At 44.2% G+C, this 26,404-nt stretch overlaps 1 protein-coding gene across 2 annotated transcripts; it reads left to right on the top strand.

Annotated features, from left to right (window-relative positions):
* Positions 1 to 9,810: 9,810 nt before the first annotated feature.
* On the top strand, positions 9,811 to 19,062 carry PROKR1 (prokineticin receptor 1). 2 transcript variants are annotated; one of them, XM_054023270.1, is made up of 3 exons: positions 9,811 to 9,966; positions 11,658 to 12,212; positions 16,960 to 19,062. In XM_054023270.1, the coding sequence occupies exons 2-3, from the start codon at positions 11,722 to 11,724 to the stop codon at positions 17,654 to 17,656; spliced, it is 1,188 nt and encodes a 395-aa protein (XP_053879245.1). In that variant the 5' UTR covers positions 9,811 to 9,966; positions 11,658 to 11,721; the 3' UTR covers positions 17,657 to 19,062. The 2 variants fall into 2 exon arrangements, with proteins under 2 accessions (XP_053879245.1, XP_053879244.1); XM_054023269.1 differs by having other exon boundaries at positions 11,540 to 12,212.
* Positions 19,063 to 26,404: the final 7,342 nt, after the last annotated feature.

The raw sequence follows: 26,404 nt of genomic DNA, 5'->3' as shown, positions 1-26,404 counted from the left end.
TCGTGGGTTTCATGGGATGCATATGAAGAAGTGAGGTTTTTTACCCATGAAAGCTTATGCCCACGGCTACCCCTACACCCCACTGTGATGTGATAATCACTTCCTTCACCCCCCCTGGGGAGAGCCTCTACAAGACCTAGGCACCACTTAAATCCCACAAAATACAGCTCATGCCTTGTGATGATTCACTCCTTAGGGGTGAATTTCAATCTTGGAGAACAAATTGTGAAAGATGACATTGCTCTGTGGGATCCCTAGGTAACAAAATATAAACCAGTTCCTAATCCAGTCAGAAGAAAACCTTTAATCTTTCATTTTAAACAATGAACATTTTGTTTAAAAAAACCAAACTGACTTTTATGGTTGATCATGCAGTATTAAAGCAAGGGTCAAAACTGGTCCATAGTCCCGTAGAAGGGTCTTCCCTCAGCAGTGCCACACATGATGATTTTAGCAAGATGGGCAGCTCTATAAGGCCAGTGTCAGTTGCAGTCGCAAACTTTTGTCAAATTGATTTCATAGTCCGTTGTTTATGAGAAGTGCTTCTCATTCACAACTGCTGGGTTGAGCAAAGTGAGTGCCATTTTCTTGTGTGACCCTGAAATGATGAATGGGGAGGAAGAAAATAGGGAACAGAATAAAAGAATTTGGAAGAAAATGTTCTGTGGCAGGTTATTAAATTCTTTTCGGTCACCTTGACCTTCTCATCTTTATACAGTGCAGCTCAGTTCGACTCCTTTTCATTTTCCTGCGTAATCTCCCCATGCTTTGTTGTCCAGTTATAAACCTCAGAAAGGTTGAATGGACAAGAGCTAATGATGTTATACTTATTGCCATTTTGCTCTAACCAGTGATGTCAGTAACCCTCAGTGTGTGTCACTCTGCTGTTATTGACCTACCTCGCCCTTAGATGCTCCATTCAGAAGCAGTCAAACAGTGGTGTGTATGACCCATCAATAAGTGGATGTGATGTAAATGCCTCACAGGCCCAGTGGTACCACAATATGAAAGGGTAGACACCGAACAATGTGTCTACACTCAGAGTTCAGCAATCCCAGATGAATCTTGGGTGCTCCTGGTCGTCTTCAGCGTCAGTAAACTTTCCCCAACAGACGCCTCCGGTGCCCTCTTTTACCACTTGCCGCAAAGCCACACAGAGCGACAATTCCCCACTTAGCTACCTACAACCTCCCTCCTTATTCCCAATGCAAGGTCACGAGCCCCAGTACTGACAGCCCCATACAGCACTGGGCAGCAGGGTCCAGCTCCGGTTTGTCCTTCTCGGGTGATCCCTCCCTGGCACAGTGCTCCTCCTGGCTTCTGTCCTGGGACGTTCCCCATCAGCTACTCTGTCCTTCCCAGGCTTACGGCAAGTTCTTGGATGCTTCATTGTGTCAAGCCCTCCTGTCTGGAGCTCCAGACACACACGCCCTGTCGCTCTCCCTCTCTCCTTGCCCCTGGAACAATCAGCACTTCCTCTGCCTCAAGACAAGGTTTTAAAGGGGCCATGCTCTCTTAACCCCAGGGAGGTTAAAAAAAGTAAGGGCCTGCTCCTGGAAACTGTCTGCATGTTAGTAGGTCTTACTGAATTCAATGGACTATTCCTGTGTGCAAGTGTCTACAGAACTGTGTCATAAGTGATCTATGTAGGCCACAGTTCTGCAGACTTGCACACAGGAGCAGTATGGTGAATCTTCACCTATCATACAACTATAGCCCTGTTTTAATAAACAGTATGTAAGCCATGTGTTCTTTTATACTTTGCTAATAGTAACAACAGCCCAGATTCAGCAAACCCCATAAGCAAAGTTCAAGAGACTGGGTGAAATCCAGACCCCCATTGAGAGTTAGTTTTGGCATTGTCTTCACTGGGATCAAGATTTCACAGTTAACTTTAAGCAGAAGCTATTGCATCTCAGTGAAGTCAATGAGTACTTTGCTGAATCGGGGTCTTAGGTTATGTCTACACTGCAGTTAAACATCCATGGCTGGCCCGTGTCAGCTGACTTGGGCTCACGGGGCTCAGGCTAAGGGGCTGTTTAATTGTGGTGTAGATTTTATGGCTTGGGCTGGAACCCAAGCTCTCCTTGTGGGATCCCAGAGCCCCGGCTCCAACCTGACCCCAAATGTCTATACCACAGTTACACAGCCCCTTAGCCCGAGCCTGAGTCAGCTAACACAGGGCAGCCATAGGTGTTTAATTGTAATGTAGACATACCCTTAGAGTGTAAGCTCTTTGGAGCCAATCGATCTTCTATGAGCATGTACAGCACAAGGGTACCATGATCTTGATTGGGACTTCTGGTCACTACTGGCAGCCCCATTGCTTCTTCTAGAAAAGTCAGCAATATATTTATACCTGTTCTACTCCCTGCTTTGTATTAGTTTTCTATAAAACTTCTAGGATGAAATGCAAAATACAGCTAGATTTTACTGAGAACTTACTGTAAGTTCTTTATGTTTAAATATGTAGCCGAAAGCTTAATACAACACAACAAAAATTAGATAAAATCTGATTGAATTTACAGCTTTAAAACAAAAAGGGCAGATCCCACACCATTTCCCAGGTAAATATTAGTGGTAGCATATAATTATTTTAAAGGTATGAAGTACCACTTTCTACTTTACAGCTGCCACGTTCTACATGGATTTCCACAGAGCCCTATTTAGCTTTACTTGAAAGTTTAAAAAAAAAAAAAAAAAATCTTTGGGGGGGGGGGTGAAAGGTTCAAATCTGTAACCTACAGCTCAGAAAATGCGTGTTCAAAATATCATAGCAATGAAAGGAAAGTCACAGGAATACAATCAAGACTCTGGGTGTGAAACCCAGACCTTTGCACAGAGCCAGCACTCTGTAAGTCCCACTTTGGCCCTCCAAATACAGCATAAGTGAGATTTCAGAAGTGCGAAGGCCTTTTGTGCCCTATGCCCTCACAGCCCAGGGAGAGGACAGGCTAAGTGCTTTTAAGCCACCGTTGTGCCCCCCAGATCCTGGGCTGCTTCACGGCCCCTGGCATAACATACAGCCCTCGAGCATGTCTAAGTTACTGTAGCCTCCCCAGGCTGACCTAAGTACCTCAGTGCCATCCAGAGGAGGTCTTCAGGAGGCAGCCTGATTGACATCTTCCACGGTGCCTGCAGAAGACGCTTCCTCTGACTAGTCTGAGTCTTTTAGAGTTCCTTTTCACCATTCCAGCCCCTTTAAAGAGACTAGTGCAGTATGGGGCAGGGAGGATCTCACCCCCCCCGTAACTATTAACAATCAGGGACTTAGGGTATGTGTACACTACAAAATTATGTCTACCTAAATTACATCAACATACAGCCACCACAGTAATTAAATTGATTTTGCATGTCCACACTAAACTTCTTGTGTCAGCGTGTGCATCTCACTACCAGCACTTGCATTGATGCAGAGAGCAGTGCACCATGGGTAGCTATCCCACTCTGCAACTTGCCACCTTCTAGGGTGTTTTGAGAAGGGTTTGCAATGCCTCATGGGGGAGCAAACGAGTCATTCAGGGGTGACTGGGAACATGATTTCAACATCCCATAATGTAGTTTTCTCCATCCCATAATGTTTCGTGCCGCTTTTCAAAAGCTCTGCAAACCCATATGGCCACGAGTTCTGTGAGAAGCATCAATCCTGCACAGCCTTGCACTATTGTGATGAGTGTTGTGAGCATGGTTGCGTGTGATCCCACAGTTTACCATTGGGATGCTGAAATGCCACTAGTGATCCTGGGAGATACAGCCTACCCCTTACTCATGAAGCTGTACACCGGCCACCTCAACAGCAACAAGGAGTGTTTCAACTGCAGGCTCAGCAGGTGCAGAATGACAGTTGAATGTGCCTTTGGCCATTTGAAAGGCCACTGGTGCAGTCTACTCATGAGATTTGATCTCATTGAAAAAAATATCCCAATGGTTATAGCTGCCTGCTGTGTGCTTCATAATATCTGTGAAGCAAAGGGGGAAAAGTTCCCACCTCGGTGGAGGTGGAGTGGCTGCCTGCTGATTTTGAGCAGCCAGATACCAGGGCTATAAGAAGAGCTCAGTGTGGAGATATTCAGCTCAGAGAGGCTTTGGAAGACAATTCTAATAGTGAGCCACAGTAATGTGTTGCTTTAATGTGCTTTGCCTTGCATTGCTTTTTTGCACCCCGGTATGACCCTTGTAAGGAGTGCTGTGTGTGTATTAATATAACATTGCATATGCACCTCTTGCTGTTCTCTGTGAATGATGTCAGCCCCAGCCATCATAAGTTGTGAACTAATAAAGATGAATTAAGTTTCCCTAAATGGACTTTTAGTCCAAACCCAGGCAAACAGACACATTAATAACTGAATGAAACTTTATAAATACAGGGGAAAGAAACTCTGAAGGGGAAAGAACAGTCATTTCCATTTCACAAACACATACACCAACCATGTCTCTCACGGGTCAGTGTATATGCAGCTGTGAACATCTGTACTCTCCTCCCAGGGTGGAGTGGTGGGGTAGTGCAGTGGTCCCGGACTCTACATGGAATGTGGAGAGGTGGGAGTGTAGGGAGGTCCTGGAATGCAGTTCTCTATGGGCTGCAAAGTGATGTGAACCAGAAGATTAACAATTGTCTCCAACATGCCTGTTTGCTGCTTGAGAAGCACTAGCATCTCCTGCTGCATGTCTCTCTCCTTGACCTGCACCTTTCTCTTCTCCGCTCTATCCCTGGCCATGCTGTCCCCAAGGGTGATCCTCCAAGCCCTGTCCTTGGTATCCAAAGGAGCAGAGGCTTGCAGGATCCCCTGGAACATGTCATCCCACATCCTCTTCCTTCTCCTCAGCTGGCTTAGCAACTCTGCTGGTGTGGACGGAGATACCCTCATTTCCACCTGCAATTGGCCACATTTCCAGCTGCAAAAGATACAGCTGTAGTACTTCTGTGCATTGTGGGAGTATTCACAAGACAAAGGGAAACTAGGTATACATAACCCATCCCCCTTGATCCACACAGTTTGCAAGTAGTACGTTCTCACTTCTTCTTGGGATTCAGAGAGCATGGCGGCAGTCCCAGCGATGGTGTGGGGGCAAGTTGGGGAACAATAAGAAGGGGGAGGTTACTCACGGCCATGAGTATATGTGTGTAGGGCAATTGAACTGAATATTGGCACCGTTTTCCAGTCAGTGGTGATTTTAGCCGACATATCACTCCTGAGAGTAACAGAGGCTGAAAGGGAACAGCTCCTGCAGATGTCCAGCTGCAGACCGAGGCTGTTTACTGCTAGCTTGTGATCTGCAATGGTGCCTGCTGAAGTAATTGCTGAGTGACCTGGGAAAGCATCCTACTGAGGCGGAAAAAATAAGGCAGCCCTCCCTCGAAACCTTCAGCAGAGGATTGCAGACTACATCCAGGAAAATTTCCTTGAGATCTCTTCAGAGGATTTTCAGGACATCCTGGTGCATATAAACAAACTGTTCTGCGGGACCCCCTTTGTCTAACTGTACAGGTGAATGAGAAGCAGATAACCAAGACAGGTAGAGTTGTTTCACTACCTCTTCTAGCATAAATACAAAAGAGTAAATCAACAGATGTGTTCCTGCAATTTCAAAGCAAACTACATATTTACCAGAGGTTCCTTCCCCTGGTGAGTTGGACTTTAGGGACTGGCTGGGCTGTCCAGGAGTCAAAATCAGATCCTGGCTTGCTGTGCCACTGGATCCCCTGGTTGCTTGCCTCCTCATCATTGTTCACGGCAGGGCCCTGTAACTCCTGCTCCCCCAAAGTATCTACAGGGCTCTTGGGAAGGGGAGGTTGGGTCTCTGCAAAGGATGGCATGCAGCTCTTTGTAAAAGCGGCATGTCTGTGGCTCCACACCAGAGTGACTGTTAGCCCCCCCTTGTCTTCTGGTACGCTTGCCTCAGCTCCTTGGCTTTCACGGGGCACTGCTGTGTCTCCGTCTTGTAGCCCTTCTCCTCCAAGCCCCGAGTGATCAACTCGTAAATATTGACATTTCTACAGTTGGATCAGAGCTGTACCTGCACATCCTTTTCGCCCAGCAGACCTAGGAGATCAAATTCCTCCTGTGTACTCCAGGCAAGAGTGTGTCTGCGGCATGTAGTCGGCTTGGTCACCTGGACAGTTGCTAGGCATGTTCGTGAGTTGTTAGGTGAGCTCTCCACGCTAGGTAAACAGGAAATGGAATTTCAAAAATTTGCATGGTTTTAATGGAGAAAGGTGTGTACCTATATACCTGGCCACTGGGCAGCAGAGTTCAAAACAGTGACCAGAGTGGTCAAGGTGGGGCATTGCGACATTTCCCGGAGACCACTAAAGTCAGCATAACACAGTGTCTACACTGACACTGCATCGACCTAAGCCCTACACCTCTTACAGAGGTGGCATTAAGTCCGCGTAGCAGGCAAGTTACGTCAGAGGAAGTGAAATTTTAGTGTAGAAGCTTACACAGTTATGTCAATGTAAGCTGCTTTACGTTGCCTTAATTCTGTAGCATAGACCAAGAATGAGACCCAGCACTTGATTTTTACTTTCCTGCTTGATTTTTAAACCTGTAATTCAGCATCAATAATGTTGCTATCTAATGAGCAACAAAATATTGCTTAATATTACAATGCTCCACTCCTTTTCTGCATTCTAGATAAGGTAATATTGCACTATTACTGGCAGTTTCAAAGGATTCAGCTTTTATACACACACACACACAAACACACACACACAAACACACACACACAAACACACACCCCTACTTAGACTGGCCATGTTAATCTGTATACAGGAGAAGATCAGTGTAAGCTCAAGAGAGAAAAAGGCCAGATCCTAAGCTTATAAAAACTGGCATAGCTCCATTGCTGTAATGTTTTTAGTCACTGGGGACAAACAGATTTACACCGTCTGAGGATCTGGACCAAAGGAAAATAAATATTTGGATCCTGCCTTGATTTGAGATCCTATACAATTTTATTTAAGAGATTAAAGCAAAGTATTAATCAGAAGAATTACCTTTCTAATGGAAAGCTCCAAACAGTTCTTTATGCAGTAATAATCTTTATTTGAGTTCATCAAGGTTCTTCTATACGATTTTATGTAAGGATGTTTGATGTCTTATTCCATTGTACATTATAATGTACATTTGCTTTATTTCTCCCTATATTTGTTCATACACATGGCACTGACATTTTACAACAGAAAGTTGTAATGCTTTGTGGCAAAATACAGTGTATTTAATTTCATTGTGCCTTATTTGGTTGCATACTTTCAGAACAGTAATAACAGCAAACCATCTTATGGCTTTTGACTTATTACACTGAGTATTATAATTAAGGCCCCATGAAATATTTTACTTGAAATAATAAATGTGTGTGAGAGAGAGAGAGAGAGAGAAAGAGGAAGCAATTTCCTGCAATACTTTTGGGAGATCTTATTGTATTATGTTTATATATCATTGAGGACCAGGGATCATCAGTGGTGCTGGAACGCTTTTTATAGTGGGGGTGCTGAAAGCCAGCAAAACTATCCCCAAATTTTTTACCTTGTCCCCCCCTTCCCCTCAGAGCTGAGGCCAGGAGCAGGGCTGTGTCTCCAGGAGTTGGGGACAAGGACAGAGATAAGGGGGCTGAGGCTGGGAGCAGGCGTGGGGCCAGTAGTGGAGTCCCACCTGCAGGGCCGGCAGCTGGAACCCAGTATGTGGGGCCGGGAACGGGCCAGCAGCTGAGATCCCACGTACGGGGCCAACAGACGGAACCCTGGGTGTGGGGCTGGGTGCAGGGCCAGCAGCCATGATGCGGGACCCTGTGTGAGTGGCCGGGAGCGGGACTGGCATCCAGCACCCCACACAAAACCTGCACCTATGGGGATTGTATGTAATTCCTTGGGGGTGGAGGGACCACAGCCCTTCAGGAACGGGTGCAGGAGGGGTGATTAGGCAAATTCACTCAAGCTGTAACACTGCTCAAGAGGTAGCACCACCAGATGATGTGCATCTACTTGTTCAAACTGGAATCTCCAGGACCAACAGACAAAGAAAGGACTTTTAGAGAACTATCCTCAGTTAAACTAATTCAGAGTCTTCTTTAGAAGCCAGCAAACAGACAGGACTTTCTGTTGAATGGGGGACCCCAGTCCTTAGGGAAATGTTGGAAGGCCGGACACCTGCCAGAGCTGGATGTTGAAGTCGGGGTGACCTCTGGTAAGCTTTCAGCCGGCATGTAGGTTCTTTTACTGTTTTTATATGTTTTCTCTGTAATGCTTTCCCCTTAAGAATAAATGTGCTTGCTTATAAATGGCTATGTGGTAACTTACAGCAGCTGTCCAGTGTGCTGTTGATAGCCTCTGGGGAGAGAGCAAAGCACAGGTGCTAGGCTGTTCAGACAGTTTGGTTTGCTGGGAATAACATAGTTTAGGCAGGGAACTGCACAGCCTGGAAAAACCCCAGTTAGGAGGGGTAGAGATGTAGGTTTTTGCCCAAGAGAGGTGATGACTGAGGAGCTGGGAGCCTAGAGTGGGTGCCTTGCACTTCCCCTCAACTGTAACTTCGTGTAAGAGATTGGGATCTGTCTTATAGCGCCCTCTTCTGGCTGGAACCTAACTTGCTCTTACTGAGCCAGTGCCCTCCATGGGAGAATTCTACCTGGAACCTTCTCACTGAGTCCAGGGAAGGCAATTTCCAGCAAGGTCAGTTGTGGTTTCTTTTATTTCAAGTCTCCTCAACAAGCAAGATCAAAACTTCCCCAAGTCTGTCCCTCACTCCCCCATAAGTTCCTCAACCCAAAGTTCCTGGTTCTTACCTCAGAGCCTTTTGATAATAGAACCTCCTCACAGTCTCCTTTCTGTCCATTTTTGTTTGTGGAAGCAGTTCCTCCCAGCAGTAGCTCCAGCCTCTGGCAGGTACTACAGCTACTCCTCTTCATTGCCTGCTCTTCCTTTTATGAGTCAGCCGGTTAAGCTGTGGGTCTTTTCCCAGGTGCAGCAGGTGGGGCTAATTAATCAGCCAGCCAGCGAGCTGCTGGTCTCTGACCTCGGTCGAATGGTGGCTCTGATACCTTCACACATGTGTATTTGCTAACTTTCCACAAAAATGCAAAACGTATCACATTAATGAACACCTTGTCACAGCCACATTTTCAAACCCAAGGAGTGGAATTTCTTTTTCAATTTATTTCCCTCCCCCAGTGTGGCCTCGGTGGACAGTCGCTCAAGTTCTCTTCCTTTCCCATGTCTTGGCGATGGAGGACTTGGAAGGCTCAGCAGAATCCCAGGAGAATCAAGGCTGCCACCAGTTGCATGAAGGCTGCCTCTTATTTTTCAGCTATTGAACAGCTTCCACAACTGCTGCAGGGCTACTTGACTGCAAGCAGGGGGAACAGCTGCTGAAGGAGCTATTCTGCTATTGCTGTGTCCCAGCAGTGCTTAGCACTCTTCTCAATACCACATCCCATGTCTGGGAAATTGGCTAGGTCTTAGTTTAGATAGGTCTTCCGAGGGTCCCCTCCCAAAGTGGGGCTTGGATCCAGCCCTTCATTCACTCCTGGGGTAAGTAACCACTGACGGATACAAACAAAGATCAAACAGCATGCAGCAACCAGGGCGGCAGCGACATTCCTATTACAAGCTGGGTGACAAGGACAGTGTGTGTGTTCAGTTCAGTAGGGGAGCCTTAAAGTAAAATAGGGGCTGTTGTGGTATTGTGTACTGCCTCTTTAAAATTACATATGCACGGCTAGCATCAAGGTGCCTCCCACTAAGAAAAGGCTTTAGATGCAGGCTCACAGACAAAGGAGTTCTCTGCTCCTTGTTGAGCTCCGGGGCTGACACGCTATTCCAGCTCTGGTGATAAAGTGTCATTTATTTAACTCTCTCAGCTGCGTTCCTAGTGATTCTGCCTGAGTTCCAGTGACTGCAACAGGGAGTGACCCTGGAGGTGACCCCCAGAGCATCAGAGACCATGATGAAGATGAGCCCTATCACAGGTAGTCAGTTGTTGCTGGGTTGTCTTGTTTTAGGAGTTCCTCTGCAATTCGCAGGAAAACTGTTTGAAATATGTATCATCACTTCCTCTGTAAAGCATGTTGTTCAAGTGCACCTGGATTGTTTCTGTTTCTTGTATTGGGGTCGGGGGGGTAGGGGGCTTGAATTTGCACAGTTGCCAGGCGGCTGAGTGCAGCATTGTATGATGTTGTTGGCTGTTTGAAATGATAATCTAGTTTCTTTGCTGTTCTAGATGGCGCGTGTCATTTTGCAACTCTTTTAGTCCAAGTGCAATTGGAAATGAAAGTTTTGCATGAGAGTTCGTCTCACAAACCCCTCAGCATCAGTGCCCCGCAGCCTGTGGCCAGTTTTGTGGAAAATGCAGCTCAGGGCAGCTCCGCTCTGCAGATTGTCCTCTGCAGTCAAAGTAGGGCCTCATTGATGACATTTGACATTGTGGGGACTTGGTGCTTTAATGCAATGAAGCAGCAGCTTCATCCCAGTACTATGTGCAGCTTTGAGCCTCTAACTATAAGTAACTGGAGGGCTGGATCACTTCCAGCAGTGAGTTAAGAGGATTCGAGGAGACATCTCTGTTAGCATTCTGGGGCATAAAGCACACATGGGCATGGGAGATGAGGGGGTTGTTTGTATGTGGTGCACTTCAAAATGTACAGAATTATTGGAAGTTCCTTTGATATCTTTTGTAGAAATGACAAGAAAAGCGATAGAGGGGGTTTCCTTTCCTTTCAACAATTCTGAACATTTGTTCTCCAAGTCAGAAAGATGTTCCTTTTCATATAAATAAAGTCCCTCTTTGTTGAAGGGGGTCCTCACTCCTAGAGATACATTTGTCCATGTATTAGACCTTTCTGATCAGCTCAATCGAGCAATATCGTCAGCTGGTGTAAATTGGTGAGGTGCTCATGACTTCAGCAGAGCTGCGCCAATTTATACTAGCTGAGGGTTCGGCACTATGTACTCAATTAAATGTTGCCCAAAAGAAATGTCCTAGCTACTCCACCCCTCAGGCGTCCTGGAGGCTCTTATTTAATTAGCTAATGTGTTTAGAAGCTAGTGAGGCAGTTCCCCCTCTTTTCTCTCCGGTAATGCTGCCCTTCAGAGACCCCTACAGAGTACAAAGCCTCTGTATCCAAAGGTACATTGGGTGTTTCGCAGCAAACTAAGGTGCCGTGTCCTAACTTCTCACATTCACTCAGCTATATGACAGCCTCTGGGCAGAGAGGCTAGCGGAGGTTTAACATGAATTTCACAGTCCTGCCACATGTCATTTCAGTCTGTGCAAATGCAACTGCCTAATAAATAAAATGCTGCTGCTGAATTAAGATCAAAATCCAATATGTGGTCAGAGTTCACCAGATTTGACAATAATCACAAAGAAATCTTTCCATACCAGGGCACTTTCTCTCCAGGCAGATCTGTACATGCAGCTGCAGATCGCCAGAGGGAAGGGGTGCAGTGCTAATGAAGAGAAGATGCTCTCCCTGCAGCTCAGCAATTTTTTCACCTTTTGTTCTCTATATATGTTTCCTTCTTTTTTGTTTCCATAAAAAGGTGACAAATGTTGCTGTTGCTCTTCAGCCTCACAGTGATGAGGAGGAGGAGAAGGTGACTTGCTCCTTGGGGAAAGCATCAGGCAAGCTCTCCTGCCACTTCCTCTCCTACTCTCCAGGTGATATTAACAAGATCCCAGAGCCCAGCGCAGTTGCCTGTGTGGAAAGAGCAGAGACACCACCATGGGGCAGGAAGAGCACAACACCACCACCACCACCACCATCAACTTCGCTGCCATCTACAACCTCCACAGTGGGGACTTCACCTCCTTCCGAAATTTCTCCTTCCCATTCAATTTCAGCTACAGCGATTACGACTTGCCCCTGGACAGTGAGGATGATGTGACCAAAACTCGCACCTTCTTCACGGCCAAGATTGTGATTGGGGTGGCGCTCATCGGCATCATGCTGGTGTGTGGCATCGGCAACTTCATTTTCATCGCTGCCCTGGCCCGCTACAAGAAGCTGCGCAACCTCACCAACCTACTGATTGCTAACCTGGCCATCTCAGACTTCATCGTGGCCATTGTCTGCTGTCCCTTTGAGATGGACTACTACGTGGTGCGGCAGCTGTCCTGGGAGCACGGCCATGTGCTCTGTGCCTCTGTCAATTACCTACGCACCGTCTCCCTGTATGTCTCTACCAATGCTCTCCTGGCTATAGCCGTAGACAGGTAAGCAGGGGAAATGGATGATTTGATTTATACGGGGAGAGGAAACCAGGGATCCCTGTCCCTCTCAACGGCCAAGGTTTTCAAGTGTTGGTGCCACCTACGTAAGTGGCTTAATATTTAGAGGTGCTGAGCACCTATGGGCCCCATTGATGTCCAGCAGATTTGTAGAAATCAGGCCACTTAAAAGCTTGGTCCTGGGAGGTGCTGAGCACAGGTCAGGAATTATTTGATGACATGTTGGGTTGTGGTTTTTTTTTTTTTGTCAGTTTTGAGGAAAACTTCCTCAGGTCCAGGATGGAATTTTGGAGAAGAGAACCATCCCAGAATAGCCAAAAGCCTACTCGTTAGGGCACTCATGTGAGAGACTCAAGTTCAAGTCCCTGCTCTACCTGATTTAAAGCGGGGACTTAAACCTGGATCTTCCATATCCGAGTTGAGAGTCCTAGCCACTGGACTATACAGTCACTTTCTCTCAGTCTCCTCTGTGGAAGCTATTCCACTTTTCATATCTAATTACATATTCATGTGGTCAGAGAGAGACTCTCTCTGTAGTCCACTGGTTAGGGTACTCACCTGGTGATCACTGGGCAATTGGCTATTTTGGGGTCTTGGTCTCTCTTGTAAAGGATTTCAAAACGTCTAGTTTTCATTCTGATGTGGAAAGAAAATGAATGGCAGCACTTCAAAAAATGTTATGAACCAGAATTCTTGTTTTCCAGCCAGCCCTATTGAGATCCCACCGCTGCCACTCAATCAAGCACTTGGCAGCACTAGGCTGGACATTTAAATATAGAATTAGGTGCTAAGCTTTAAGCATCCAGAAATCTGCTCTCTGGGTCTAAATCATCCATAACTCACTATCCTCTCCTATTTATTTATTTCCACGGTTGACACTGTCACATACCAAATATTTTCCCAGGCAAAGGACTATATCAAGGTCCTAAAGGAACCCATGTGGACATCAAACCAGAGACTCTTGCATTTTTTATGACACCTAGTTTAAGCCCTAGTTCCAATAAAGGAGCCTCTGTGAACTGGGTTCTGAGTCCATGGGTGCCTCACCATGCTCAGATCCCACACAATTTGCTTCACTTTGCATCCCTGAGACCTTTGTATGGCGTTTCTCTCCCTGTAGGAATTTTAAAAATATAATCACTGACTTCACATCAGGTGGCTACTGCTCTTTCCTACCACTTTTTGTTTTATTGGTCCTGTGCACCACTGACTCACTCAGATACCTGGACCCAGCTTGACGCCAAAGTTAAGTCTGTCTCAATTGACCCATGGAAGGCAATCACAAAAGACTGTTTCCAGGCAGAAAGATCACACAACACCAGTCATTCCCTACACCACAGTGCCACATGACTACCTTTGAAGACTTAGGACAGCTCAGGCTTTGGCTACACTTGGGACTTCCCAGCGCTACCGCGGCAGCGCTGTGAGGGACGAGTGTAGTCGCGCCACCAGTGCTGCGAGATAGCTCTCGCAGCACTGTATGTACTCCACCTCTCCGAGGGGAGTAGCTTGCAGCGCTGCGAGTGAGCGTGCAGCGCTGCAGGCTCTGATTACACTGGTGCTTTACAGCGCTGTACTCGCTGCGCTCGGGGGGGGCGTTTTCACACCCCTGAGCGCAGCAAGTTGCAGCGCTGTACAGCGCCAGTGTAGCCAAGGCCTCAGTGTATTAGTGTTATTATGCTTTTCCCTTAATATTTGCAATTTATCCTATTTCCTTTCTATGCCATTTTTAGCTATAATTTCAGTTATGCAGTTTGGGGGCCTGATTCTCCTCTCATGCCAATTTAACACTGATTTAACTCCACTGACTGTAGTGTAGTTACTATTGATCCAGCCTCCACTGAAATCAATGAGAGTCTTTCCATTAGCTCCAGTGGGAACTGGGTCAAGCCTTTTCACTGGCTTAAGTAGAAGATGAACCAGCCCCTATGAGCCAGCTCTTCAGCTGGTGTAAATCAGCATAGCTCCAGTGTAGTCTATGTGCATCAGTTCAGGAGCTGGCTTTATGTCTTTGTTTTGAGCATATTACTGTTTTCTATTTGATTTAATTGTTCTTAGATCATAATGAATGGTTTGGACAGACCTATTCAGTCACCTCCTCTGTCCCACCAACTCACACAAAATTGTTCCCAAGCAGACAGTAGGAGGTACTTGTCATCAAGTCCTTGTGCCTGCCAAAAGCATGGAGAAGATTTTCCAGCATTACTCCCAGTCCATCTACTAAAATGATCCTGAAAAAGAATTTTTAAGAAGTTATTGCAAAACCAAACCACAACATTTATATAAATCCATATTCAATTTTAAAGCCTAAGTGTTCTCTATTTTTGTAAGAAGGTGACTTTTTTTTAAAAAATTGCTAAAAGCTCCTTTTGCCCAATAGCAATTAATTAAAACCCCTGTGGTTATTTCTGTGAGCGGGCAGATGTCGGTCTATAATTCATTCATATCTCTTTTGCACAAAATGGTTAACTGAAGAAGAAGAAATTGCTAATATTCAGATACAGAATGTGCACATTCTGTTTATCTGAGAGCTTGGATAATCATGTGATAAGCAAGCTTAAGATGCACTATTTAAAAAGCTATTTCAGGAAAACATTTTTTCAGTAAGATACTCTAAAGTACAAACATTCATATACTTAGTATTCACTATTTTTGGAACAAAGTTCTGGAGATTTGGCAATACCATATGTTGACCTCTCCATTTTTTTCTGGCCAACATTTTGAGCCCATCCTGCATCCCTGGGACATCCTAGATGGAAATAATTCATATGTAGTATGACGTGCTGAGACATGTCAAGGCAGTTTCGTGCAACTCCACTGGTGCAATGCTGCCCTAAAGGCAGCTTAGCTGGCCACAGGCAGATTCCCCCTAACACAGAAGGATCCTCAGGTAATGTAGATCTGCCATAGCTGCTCCCATCTTCCACTAGCTCCCCAGCCACAGCCAGTGCAGAGGATATGGCTGGGAAATGGCTAGAGCATTCTAGAGCATTCTCACACAATCTCCAGCTTCCATAATGGCAGCCATGATCACTTAGTGCAATTTGGAGCAGCCTGAAGAGTGCTCTACCATGTGCAAGGAGATGGTATTAGGGCAGAGAAGCCCAAGGATCAAGGGGACAGGAAGGTGGCTTAAGTCACCTTTGTACCTATGCCTCCTTAGTTCTGCCAGCACTGAGAAGCTGGGATGGTGTATTCTTCTGTTTTACTGGTGTTTATTTAAAATGGGGAACTTTTCACTTGGTGGAAAGAGAAGCAGCACTCAGTTAATAATAAAAATATACAGTTGTCCATTCCATTGCACTCCTATGGGGGTGAGCACTTTTGCCATTCCATGGGACCTTGTCTGTACCAAGAAGATCTTTGAGGTATGCATTTGAACCCCGATGGGGCACCCAAGTAACTTGACTGACATTTCATTTATTTATGAATGAGTGATCCAATTATATATATTATACAGGTATAAAATCCTTCTAATGAATGATAAATTGCACTATTTTAAACAGTTGTTTCACCTTGATGTGGAATACAAAACTACAGCAAGGGTAGACACATTTTGTGAGTACATTTGATCAAAATATTCCTTATGTGGAAAAGAAGGTTCAAATCTTCTTGTGCCAAATTGTGCCCTCAATTAAGCAGAACTCCCCATCAAGATCTGAGTGAAAACAGATGGTATAATATGGCCCCTTGTGCCTTTTTAACTTAATTGAGTCAATAACATTTGATTCATCTTGCATATAAAATACTAAGATTTCTCCTTAGCTTTTGTTAACTTCTGCGTGGTAAATGGCAGCAGCAAATTGATTGCAGTCTTGTAATAATTAATGAGTGCAAGCAGCTGAGGTCATGCTAAGTAATATGGCAGCTAAATTGGCATAGAAAATGTAAGCTCCTATTACCAATAGTCTCTTGCTACACACCAAACAAAAATCTACATTAGAGTAAACTGCCAGGCTTTATATATAAAGCCCTTTATCAATTACATGAAAACATCCTGAGATGTAAATATTTAAAAGCATCAGTAGGTCTGATTTCAATTCAACCCTTTATTACCCTATAAAATATTTGTGTTTCCGTTATTTTAAATGTCTTTACACGGAGATTCAACGGTAGTAACTGTACCTTCCCTAATCCTACACGTTCAAGTACTTCTCAGCCAAGGAATGTATTTTCCTCCTTTGTCCTCTAAAGATGTATTACTGTGTGCTTTCAATTCTCACACAGATGCATGCGCAGCTAGTCCATTTAAGAACTACACAAATCAATCTCTGTGTACTGTATCTGTGTTACCTAATAACCCTTAAAAAATGTGTACAGCTTCTTTTCATCCTCTCTCTCATAACTTGAGATCAGGGTTAAAGAAAGAATGTTTCTATATTGATAGGAAATTAAGCCATGATTTTTAAAAAACAGGAGCCTAAAACTTAGGCTCCTAAATCCATACTTAGGCAAAGTGCTGAGCAATAACAAGGTGGCCAGTACTTCTGGAAGTCCAGCCACTCAGATGCTTATTTATGGATTTAGGAGCCTAATTTTAGGCTGCTTCATTTTTGACTTATCTTCATCTCTTTCTCCCTCAAGAAAGCAAATGTCTGTCAAGTTCTCCCTTTTTAAAACAATGACAATTTCTGTCCCTTCCCCAGGAAATCACCCTGCTTGGATTCAGAAATGTGCTTTAGTTAATAAGCTTTCCTGACTTTCTTCTGAGTGTGTTATTTATCTTTTATAGGTATCTGGCCATTGTCCACCCACTCAAACCACGTATGAATTATCAAACAGCTACTTTCCTAATTGCCTTGGTCTGGATAGTCTCCATACTCATTGCGATACCATCTGCATATTTTGCTACTGAAACTGTAATATTCATAGTAAAAAATCAGGAGAAAATTTTTTGTGGCCAGATTTGGCCAGTTGACCAGCAAATGTATTATAAATCCTACTTCCTCTTCATTTTTGGCATTGAATTTGTTGGACCCGTAATCACAATGACCCTGTGTTATGCCAGGATCTCCAGAGAGCTTTGGTTTAAAACTGTCCCAGGGTTCCAGACTGAACAGATCAGAAAGAGGCTCCGGTGCAGAAGAAAAACAGTCATGGTACTTATGTGTATCCTAACTGCCTATGTCCTCTGCTGGGCCCCATTCTATGGATTCACAATCGTACGTGACTTTTTCCCCACTGTCTTTGTGAAAGAGAAGCATTACCTTACAGCCTTTTACATAGTTGAGTGCATTGCCATGAGCAACAGCATGATCAACACCATGTGCTTTGTAACTGTGAAGAATAACACCATGAAGTATTTGAAGAAGATCATGTTGCTTAGGTGGAGATCTACATATAACGGCAGCAAATCTAGTGTAGATTTAGACATTAAAACTAGCGCAATGCCTGTCACAGAAGAGGTAGACTGCATAAAATTAAAGTAATCTCTTGTGGTTCTATTGTCATGACATGTATATTCCGTGGGGAGAAGGGGGTTGCCTCAGAAAATTCTCTTTTTCTGTGATATGTACTAATGGAGAGAACACTGGACTATGAGTCAATAGACCATGACTCTATTCCTGACTATACCCGTGACCTGCTGTCCCAACGCTCTTTGCCTCAGTTTCCCCATCTGTAAAACTGGAACACTGACACTTCTCTTTTGTAAATCCCTTTGAGATTTAGGAATGGCAAGTTCTATATAAGAGCAAGGTTGTATTATCTGGGTCTGAAATTCCCCCATCTCTCCTAGCAATGATGCTGAGAATTCCCACCATTTCCCTTTAACTCTGGGTGTGACCTTTGACCGCTTCCAGTCCATCACCCTTGCCTTTAAGGCACTCATCCTTCCCCCCACACCTCCTCTCCACCTCGCTACGGTGGGAAGCAAGGCTTTGCTGCTTTATGGTACTCCTTACCCTCTCAAAATGTCCTGACTCCTTCAAGTGCCCAAGTGCCTAGCAACCTACTGACATTTCAACCCCACACAGCCTTCTGATCCACAGCATAGCCCTTTGCCACCAGGCCCATTTTCTACCATTTCCTGCTCTAGCAAAGACTCTGCGTCCTTTACTGTGGCATCCTGTATAGAACACTTTGATCTCATCCCCCTTTGTACATTTATGCAGAATGTTACTTTGCTCTTGGGTACTTGAAAAATGGAATGGCTCCATTTTCCCGCTGGCACAGAGGAGTTCCTCCTCGCCTGCTTAGGGCCAGATTCTGTCACCATCATACTCCAAGAGCAGGCCCATTCATTTCAATGGGACTACTTTCTGAGTAAGGAGCTATTTAGTGGTTAAAATTCACCCTTGTGCACATTGCCTAAATTCCACATATGCCCTTAAAATAGGGTTCAAGTGGGACATATATAGTGTATAGGGCTTGTACTGGCGCTCTGTAAAAGGGTGAATTTCACCCACTGTGAGTAAGAGAGATAGAATCTGGCCCTCAATGAACCTGTCACTGATTTGCTGTTTGACTGTCACTTGATGCCCGTGTAAATGTAGCAAAATCATGCACCTGCAACATGTCCAGATGAATTCTGTGTGATCTCCTTCAATTCCATCTTTATCATTCCATTTTTGTATAGCACAAGGATCAGTGTTTCTTTTAATTAGTAACTGTGATTATACAGATAATGTCAGTGAAGTACATTCATTTAAGCCCCAGTCATTACACTTCATGAATTTTCATGTATTGAAATCAAGGCTTTTCTACTGAGCTGCAGAATGCTTGTCATTTTTGTGTGTGTGATACTGCCTCCCTTTGAAGTAAACCGCTTTTGTAAATTCGTCTATTTGTGAATTTAAAGTGAACAGAAATGTCTGTTACTTAATAAAACAATAAATATGGGAATCTGAGCAGCATTCAAGATTATTTTTAAGAAAATTGCTTTTCACGCTCAAATTTTTTTACATCAAAGAATGGACTAAAATGTCAATAATCCCATTTTGGTAGCAAAGATCAGTGGTGATGTGATGGGGCGGAGAAGGCCCAGAGGCCCCTGCTGGAGGTCTCAGCGTCCTGCCACAACGAACCCAGGAAAGGAGTAGTGGAGCTAAGTTCTCCAAGCTGCCTAGACAGACTGCACAGGAAGCAGCCAATCTGGGGAAGGCTTCAAGGGGCTAGCCAATCAGAGGGTTGCAGGATAGTATAAAAGGAGCTGCAGTGCAGATCAGAGTCAGTTCTTTGTTGGAGTCAAAGGAGTGCAGATGGTGCTCCTGGCTGGCCAAAGAGAAGTACAGCACCAAAGACAGCTCAGTGCTGGGAAGGTCTGGGGGAGCAAGAAAGATCTTCTGGCTGGCTGCTGGGCCTGAACACAGAAGAGCCCTGAGGTAGGGTTGATGCATTGGTGAAGGCAGGGGCCATGGGGAAGTGGCCTAAGGAACTGAAATCAGTTTAGTGAGAGCAGTGGTTCTCAACCGATTTACCTTGTGGGCTGCATATGTGGGCCACATCCACACTATATATACTACCTGTATGGCCCTAGGATATCACATGAACCACAGCTGTGTGCTGATTGGGGCACAAGTGGCCTGCAGACCATGTGTTGAGAACCACTGAGTTAAAGGGATTTGAAGGTGCTATTCTTAGGGTCCCTGGGCTGGGACCCAGAGTAATGGGTGGACCTGGGTCTCCCCGCAATTGGACAATGATAAATCCCCAGAAGGGGATCTGAACTGTTAAGAGGACCAGCTGGAGATCTGGGGCCAGACCAGAGTGGGCAAAAATTCTCCAGGAGGAAGCCCTAGGAGCATGGCCTCCTACCAGGGCCAGGAATGCTTAAAGACTTGTTGGACTAATACCCCAAAAGGGGGTTGTTTGAATTGTATTCCGTACAGACTGAGAGTGACTCAGCCAGAGGGCTGAGTCACTGGAAACTACCAGAGAAACTGCCAGAAGAGGTTACCATCAACAGAGAAGTGCAGATACACCCGACCAGAAGCGGAAACTTGCAAGAGGTGGATGCCATGCCATTACAGGTGTGAACAATTATGTCTAATGGAAGTAATATAGAATACAGAGTTTAAGGCCATCTAATCTGACTTCCTGTATCACAGGCCACCAACACCCCCTAGCACCAACATACTAAACCCAACAACCAAAATTAGACCAAAGTATTATAGCCTACAGGACATAAACTATTGTGTGCCACATAGAGAATAGGAGGGGCCAAAATCCTTGAGGCCCCTGCAATGGCAAGGAATTGATAAAGTGAGACATACCCATATAATCCCAGCAAGTGACAAACATGTCATGCTGCAGAGGAAGGCAAAAAATACCCAAGGTATTCAAATTCTGCTATAATTATCTGCACTTATTAAAGCCTGAGTGCTATAGAGGGTCTTACAGCCATGTTCACATGGTTTTAGTATGAAAACTTATTAAACTCACTTTTTAGAGTACAGTTTATGACTTAAATGTATTAAATCTATTTATTTCACAGACCTGCATAGAAATCTGAAGGGATGGGGATTGTTTACTTACTAACTAAAAACCTGAGGGCTACCATATTATGTTTATAGAATCAGACAATAAGGCCAGAAGGAATCATCCAATCATCTAGTCTAGTGATATTCAGAACTCAGTGGGTTCAGGAACCAAATTAGCAATCAACATTACCCAAAAGAACCACAGTAGAGTGAATTAACTGTTTCATTCACTAAATTATATAGATGTACTATAAACAGTGTGACCAAGGAAGTATTTAGGGTTTTTGTGTGTGTATGTGTATAAAATATTCTCAGAGCAAAATGACCAACCAAGTATAATTATTATCCTGAACGGTTAATAATTAAAAATCAGTGTTTTAATATCAAGAGCCACAGGAGACCCATTAAAGAGCCGTTTGCAGCTTGCAAGCCTCAGTCTGAGTAGCACTGATCTAGTCTGACTTCCTGTACATCAGAGGCCACCAACACCACCTTGCACCTGAACACTAGGCCCAACAACGTCAGTGAATTCTGGCAGGTAGTGCATCCCCTCTGAGTGGGCTCCTGGAACCTTCAACCAAGACTGCTAATGACAGTCTTCTGGGATATTTGCACTGGAAACATTCCAGAAAATCCAAGCTGTGTCCATACTTACCGCGGCAAGAGGAAACAATCATAGGAGGGGTAATTTAGAATCTCTGTACCTGTCTCTTGAAGGTATTATTCAAATGGTGAAGTTCAATCAGTCAGGGCTGGGGGAAGACACAAAAGCCAACTCCCAAATTCTGTATCCAATCCCTAGCATAAATTGGAGCAGATGGAGTTGAAAATTTGGGTTACATCAGAAGCTTCAACCTTTACTGTGGAGTAGTTACAATAGGACAGAGTAAGTTCTTAACCCATAATTGTTCCAGTGTGGGATCCAAAAAGATATCTTGACCACAAATTTATATTGATTTAATTACTTAGGGCTTCTTTACATAGTGGGGTAACGAGCCACTCCTTACCACTGGGCACTTGTGTTTAGTGTATCTGTAACCACTGAGCCAGGATGCTAGGACTATGCCTTGAACGCAATAAACCTGACTGAGTGCCTTTGTCACCAAACTGTGCCTGAGGTCTGTCTTTGATTAACATCAAGGTCTGCTGAATTAGCAGGCTGCACTGCACACTGGAGCGCCAAGGACAGATGCACTGAACAGTGTTACCAAAGTAACAACATTCCAACCTTCTACACTTAAAGGCATTAGGGACCCAACTCCTCTTGAAAGTCAATGGTAGTTGGGTGCCTTATTCCTATAGGCCCCTTTGAAGATCTCAGCCTGGGAACTTTGCTTAGAAAAGTTATGTTGATTTACACTGACACAAAAAATCTGGAAAGTTCAACTGGCCAAACATCTGACTCTCTTATTTAATTCAACTCTTTAAGCAGCTAACTCTGTTGTAATATGGTTGTAATTCACACTAGATATAAATCTGTAGTGACTCCCTTTATTATAGTGAAGGTACTCTCGATTTACAATGGTGTAAATGTGAACAGAATCTGGCACAATCAGATCTTTGCTCAAACTGTTGGTGTTTTTTCTAGCAGTACTTCTTTGTATACAAAACACTCTACAGGCCAGAATAGAACTGAATTACTTAGATAATTTTTTAAAAGGATATAAGCCAGGCTGTGAATTTCTACAATGTAATATTGGATCTCATGTCTTCATGCTACATGCACTAAGGAAATCTCTATTTGGTGGAAGTAAAAAAACAATCTATACCAAATAAGTACAGCTTTCCAGCATCTCATGTCACTAGTCTGAAATGACAGAAAGCATCTACATTGCCATGCCTGTAATACATTTTTATATTACAGTACCCTCTGCAAAAAAGTGCCTAGTATAACACTTTGCAATCAGTCATGCTGATGGGTGAGCTGAAAGTAATAATTTAAGATAACTGTAATATCCAATTATTCTCTCTCCCATTGGTGCAATTGTAGGGAAGACGATGGCACAGAAGAGTGCGTATTTGAATTGAATACTTGTTAGAATGCTGTAGTTTTTAAACACTGCTTCTAAGGATAACCATTGGTGTGCAGAGAAGTGGCGCAGTATCTCAATGTCTCTATCAATTGATGACATAATTTGGGGACATAGGTCTTAGTTTAGGGCACGTCTCCACTGCAGTAGAGATGTGACTGCAGCCCGGGTAGACATACCTGCGTTACCTTTGATCTAGCTAGATTGAACAACAATAGCAATGGAGCCGAGGCAGCACAGGCTGTACGCGCCCACTTAGAACCCTCAAGAGGCTAGTCCAAACTGCCGCAGCTTATTGTTATTCAAGCTAGCTAGATCAAAGGTAGCTCGGGTATGTCTACAGGTTCTGCAGTAACACCTCTGATTGCAGTGGCCACCCTTAGAAAGAAAAAATATTTCCTCCATAGCAACTGAATCAGAGGTAGCTGATGTCCTAAAATAAGCAGTGGGGCTGCAGGAACCTTCCACCTCACACCCACACAGACAACAGAATATAATAGGCCACTGCACAATGAGACACAACTGCACCCCATTCTTCCCCTGGGGATTGGCCAAATTTTGAAATGCTAAAATTGGGACACTGGTTGGGGGTGATCAATGAGGTATCACCTCTTCCCTCTCCCACCACAATGAAGAACTAGGACACTTCAGCAAATGGTGAGTGGGAGAATAAGTATTCATCCCTTTGAGACCTCATCTCTCTTTTTGTCCTTCTTCCAGTCATGCTCTAATCATCTGTTCTCTTCATAGTGTCTTCTCCCCTACACCCTTCTCACACATATTCCATACTCTACCCATTCTCCACCGGTAAATGTAAAGAGTTGCACAGAGGAAACCATTTCCATTGCACAACAAGTTCGGTCCTATAAAACCCTGGAACAATACTACCTATTGAGTGCCATGTACCAGCACATTGCCTATCAATTAAACAAATCCATAGAGCACACTCGCAACATCCACCCCCTCACACATTTACTCACCCAAGTCTCCTCCACTTAAGTCTACCATTCCAGCCCATTTTCCCCCTCCTGTTTCAAAAACCCACTTCCCCCACAACTCCCCTCAGCTGTCTCTGTTGTGCAGTGGCCTATTATATTCTGTTGTCTAAAGTAGGTGAAATGCAACAAAAGCCTATTAGATATAATTATTGATAAAATGAGAGTTTGTGACAGTAAGAATGGTATAAACTGGATGGATTTGAGATAAAATAACTGATCTGGGGTCTGGTAAGATCATAGATTGGCATAATAATGAGCTGACGGATTTTAGAAATGGAAGGAAATGTTTATAATTGTGATCACTGGCCATATGTTTTGATTAGGTAATCTTGATGCAGTGAGTTTGCCACCATTTTCTGACCTTCCAATTTTGAGTGGCCCCTTGGGAACTTCCTTAAGGTAAGCTCAACCTCACTATCATGGCCATTACCTTCCTGGGGCCCTCGAATATACTATCATACCATTAGGCCTTCATTATTCTGATTAGACCACGCAATCTCCAATACGAGACAGCTTCTCTTTTTCACCATCTGGAAAGTTTGTGCCATCACTAATGTATCTGTGCAACATCGATCACCACCTGCCTTTATTATCACTCATGGGTATTAACAAAAGTTTTGGATCTACTCTGAGGATTAGTTAAAATCCGGGGGGAGGGGTAGCTCAGTGGTTTGAGCATTGGCCTGCTAAACCCAGGGTTGTGAGTTCAATCCTTGAGGGGGCCACCTGGGGATCTGGGGCAAAATCAGTACTTGGTCCTGCTAGTAAAGGCAGGGGGCTGGACTTGATGACCTTTCAAGGTCCCTTCCAGTTCTAGGAGATAGGACATCTCCATTATTAATTAAAAGGGTGTGTGTGTGTGTGTGTGTGTGTGTGTGAGAGAGAACAAAAATAAGGAACTTAAACCTTACAAGAAGGGGGGGGAAGGTAAGTTGTTTAAACTCTGGGACTAAAATAGCCTTGACACAGTGTCCCTTCTACTAGGCAACAATTCATGCATACTATAAGTCTACCAGATACCCAGCCATCTGGATAAACCAAGGACACATTAATGTGGTCTGACTATATTCAGAATAGTCTAGCTCTCAGTACATGCAGCATTAGCATCTGTCCTCTTTACAGCTGCCTCAACTTAAACTATCTCAGTGCAAAAGGATCTTTACAAATGTCACCAAGCTTTACATCCGATTACATGCTATTTAGACCTAAATCAAATACTGATACTCATGAAACAGTACAATTTTCAAACATTAATTAACACAAATATTTCAATCATTTTTACAGTAGAGCAGGGCTGACAAGGCAGTGTTCAGATCTAGAACTGGATTACGTGTACACCAAGGTTCATTGTTTGGGTTCAAAGATAAACCAGGGTAGTGTTAGTTTTTGTACTGGATGGCCCCAAACTACCAGAGAAGTCTGAGTACCTGAATGGCAAAGATATTACTGAAAAGGTGTTGCCATATAAGGCACCCTTTCTGTTAGGTGTGGCTAGATAACAGCAAGAGTCCACCTTTGCACTGAGTTGTCAAGTTGGGCTGGCAGGTCCAATGAACAATTTACTGTCAGATGCATGACTCTTGTCCATGTAAGCACTGATAAAAATCTCCCCACTCCTTTTTCTGGACCCAATCCTCCAAATCTACATCTTGATCCTTCTGCCTTTGAGGGATTGATAGTTAATTGGAGTTTTGCTACTGCCTTCAATGGGAGCAGGAGCAGGTCCTTGTCACATTCTCTGTCTCAAGCAGAAACATGAGACACAATTAAAGCCCAATCCTGCCAGGTTCTCAGAGCCTCCTGAAGGGCTCTCAACTCCCACTGAAGTTAACAGAAGTTTAAACTGCCCAGCACCTCTCAGAGGCATCCATTGCCTTGCACAACGGGGCCCCCAATAACCCCAGAGATATCCCAGGCCTAAATGATTATATGCCTGAAAGAAAAACACAGGATTCTTACTCTGTGTTGAAATATAATTTAAAAAACCTGTATTAACTCTCAAAGAAGTAACACCTTTTCCCATAAGGGTATAAATGAACCCCATATGGGAAAGCTTCTTTGTGGAGGCCTTATGCCCTAAGGGAAGAATTTTCTCATCAAGTTTTCAAGGACTTCAGCCTTCCTATAAAGCAAATCACCATCCTTAATCAAGGCAGCAGAGAGGTGCTGGCAATCTCAGACTGATGAATATTAACAGTATCCAGAGTATTTCTATTTGCTCTTTGAGCACTTTTTTTTAAAAAAAAAGCTATTGCACTCAGATGAGGAGCTAGAGCACCTAGTTTATATTCCAGTGTTGCTATTTTTAGATTCTCAAGTGCTTTAATATTCTGAAGTAGCATTTCAAGGAGAAACTTGCAAGAGTTGCTGCTTGCAGTCACACTCAGAGACAGAGTCCTCTTCTAGCCCAGGTTTTGAAAATGACCTACAATGGGGAAGGCGAGGAATCTCCTTAGTGATTGCCTCTCCTTTTAGCACTGTGCTAGGTTCCCAGGCAGGAATGACTGCGCCACAGTTCCCTGCTCTAAATTCTCTTATTTGGGCTCCCTTCAGCACCCCATCATAACTGCCACAAATATTCCAATATAACTGAAGCTTTATGCCCAGTAATTAAACTAATCAAGCCTTAAGGACCATCCCAGACATCATATCTCAAAGGGAAAAAGCCAGTCGAGCAGGAGCTTTGATAGAAAAAGAAAAGTCAAGCCTTGTTTATACCCAACTCCAGC

Source organism: Malaclemys terrapin, chromosome 3 (genome assembly GCF_027887155.1).
Source record: "Malaclemys terrapin pileata isolate rMalTer1 chromosome 3, rMalTer1.hap1, whole genome shotgun sequence".
Taxonomy (NCBI): Eukaryota; Metazoa; Chordata; order Testudines; family Emydidae; genus Malaclemys; species Malaclemys terrapin.
This window is presented reverse-complemented; position numbering and strand designations above follow the sequence as displayed.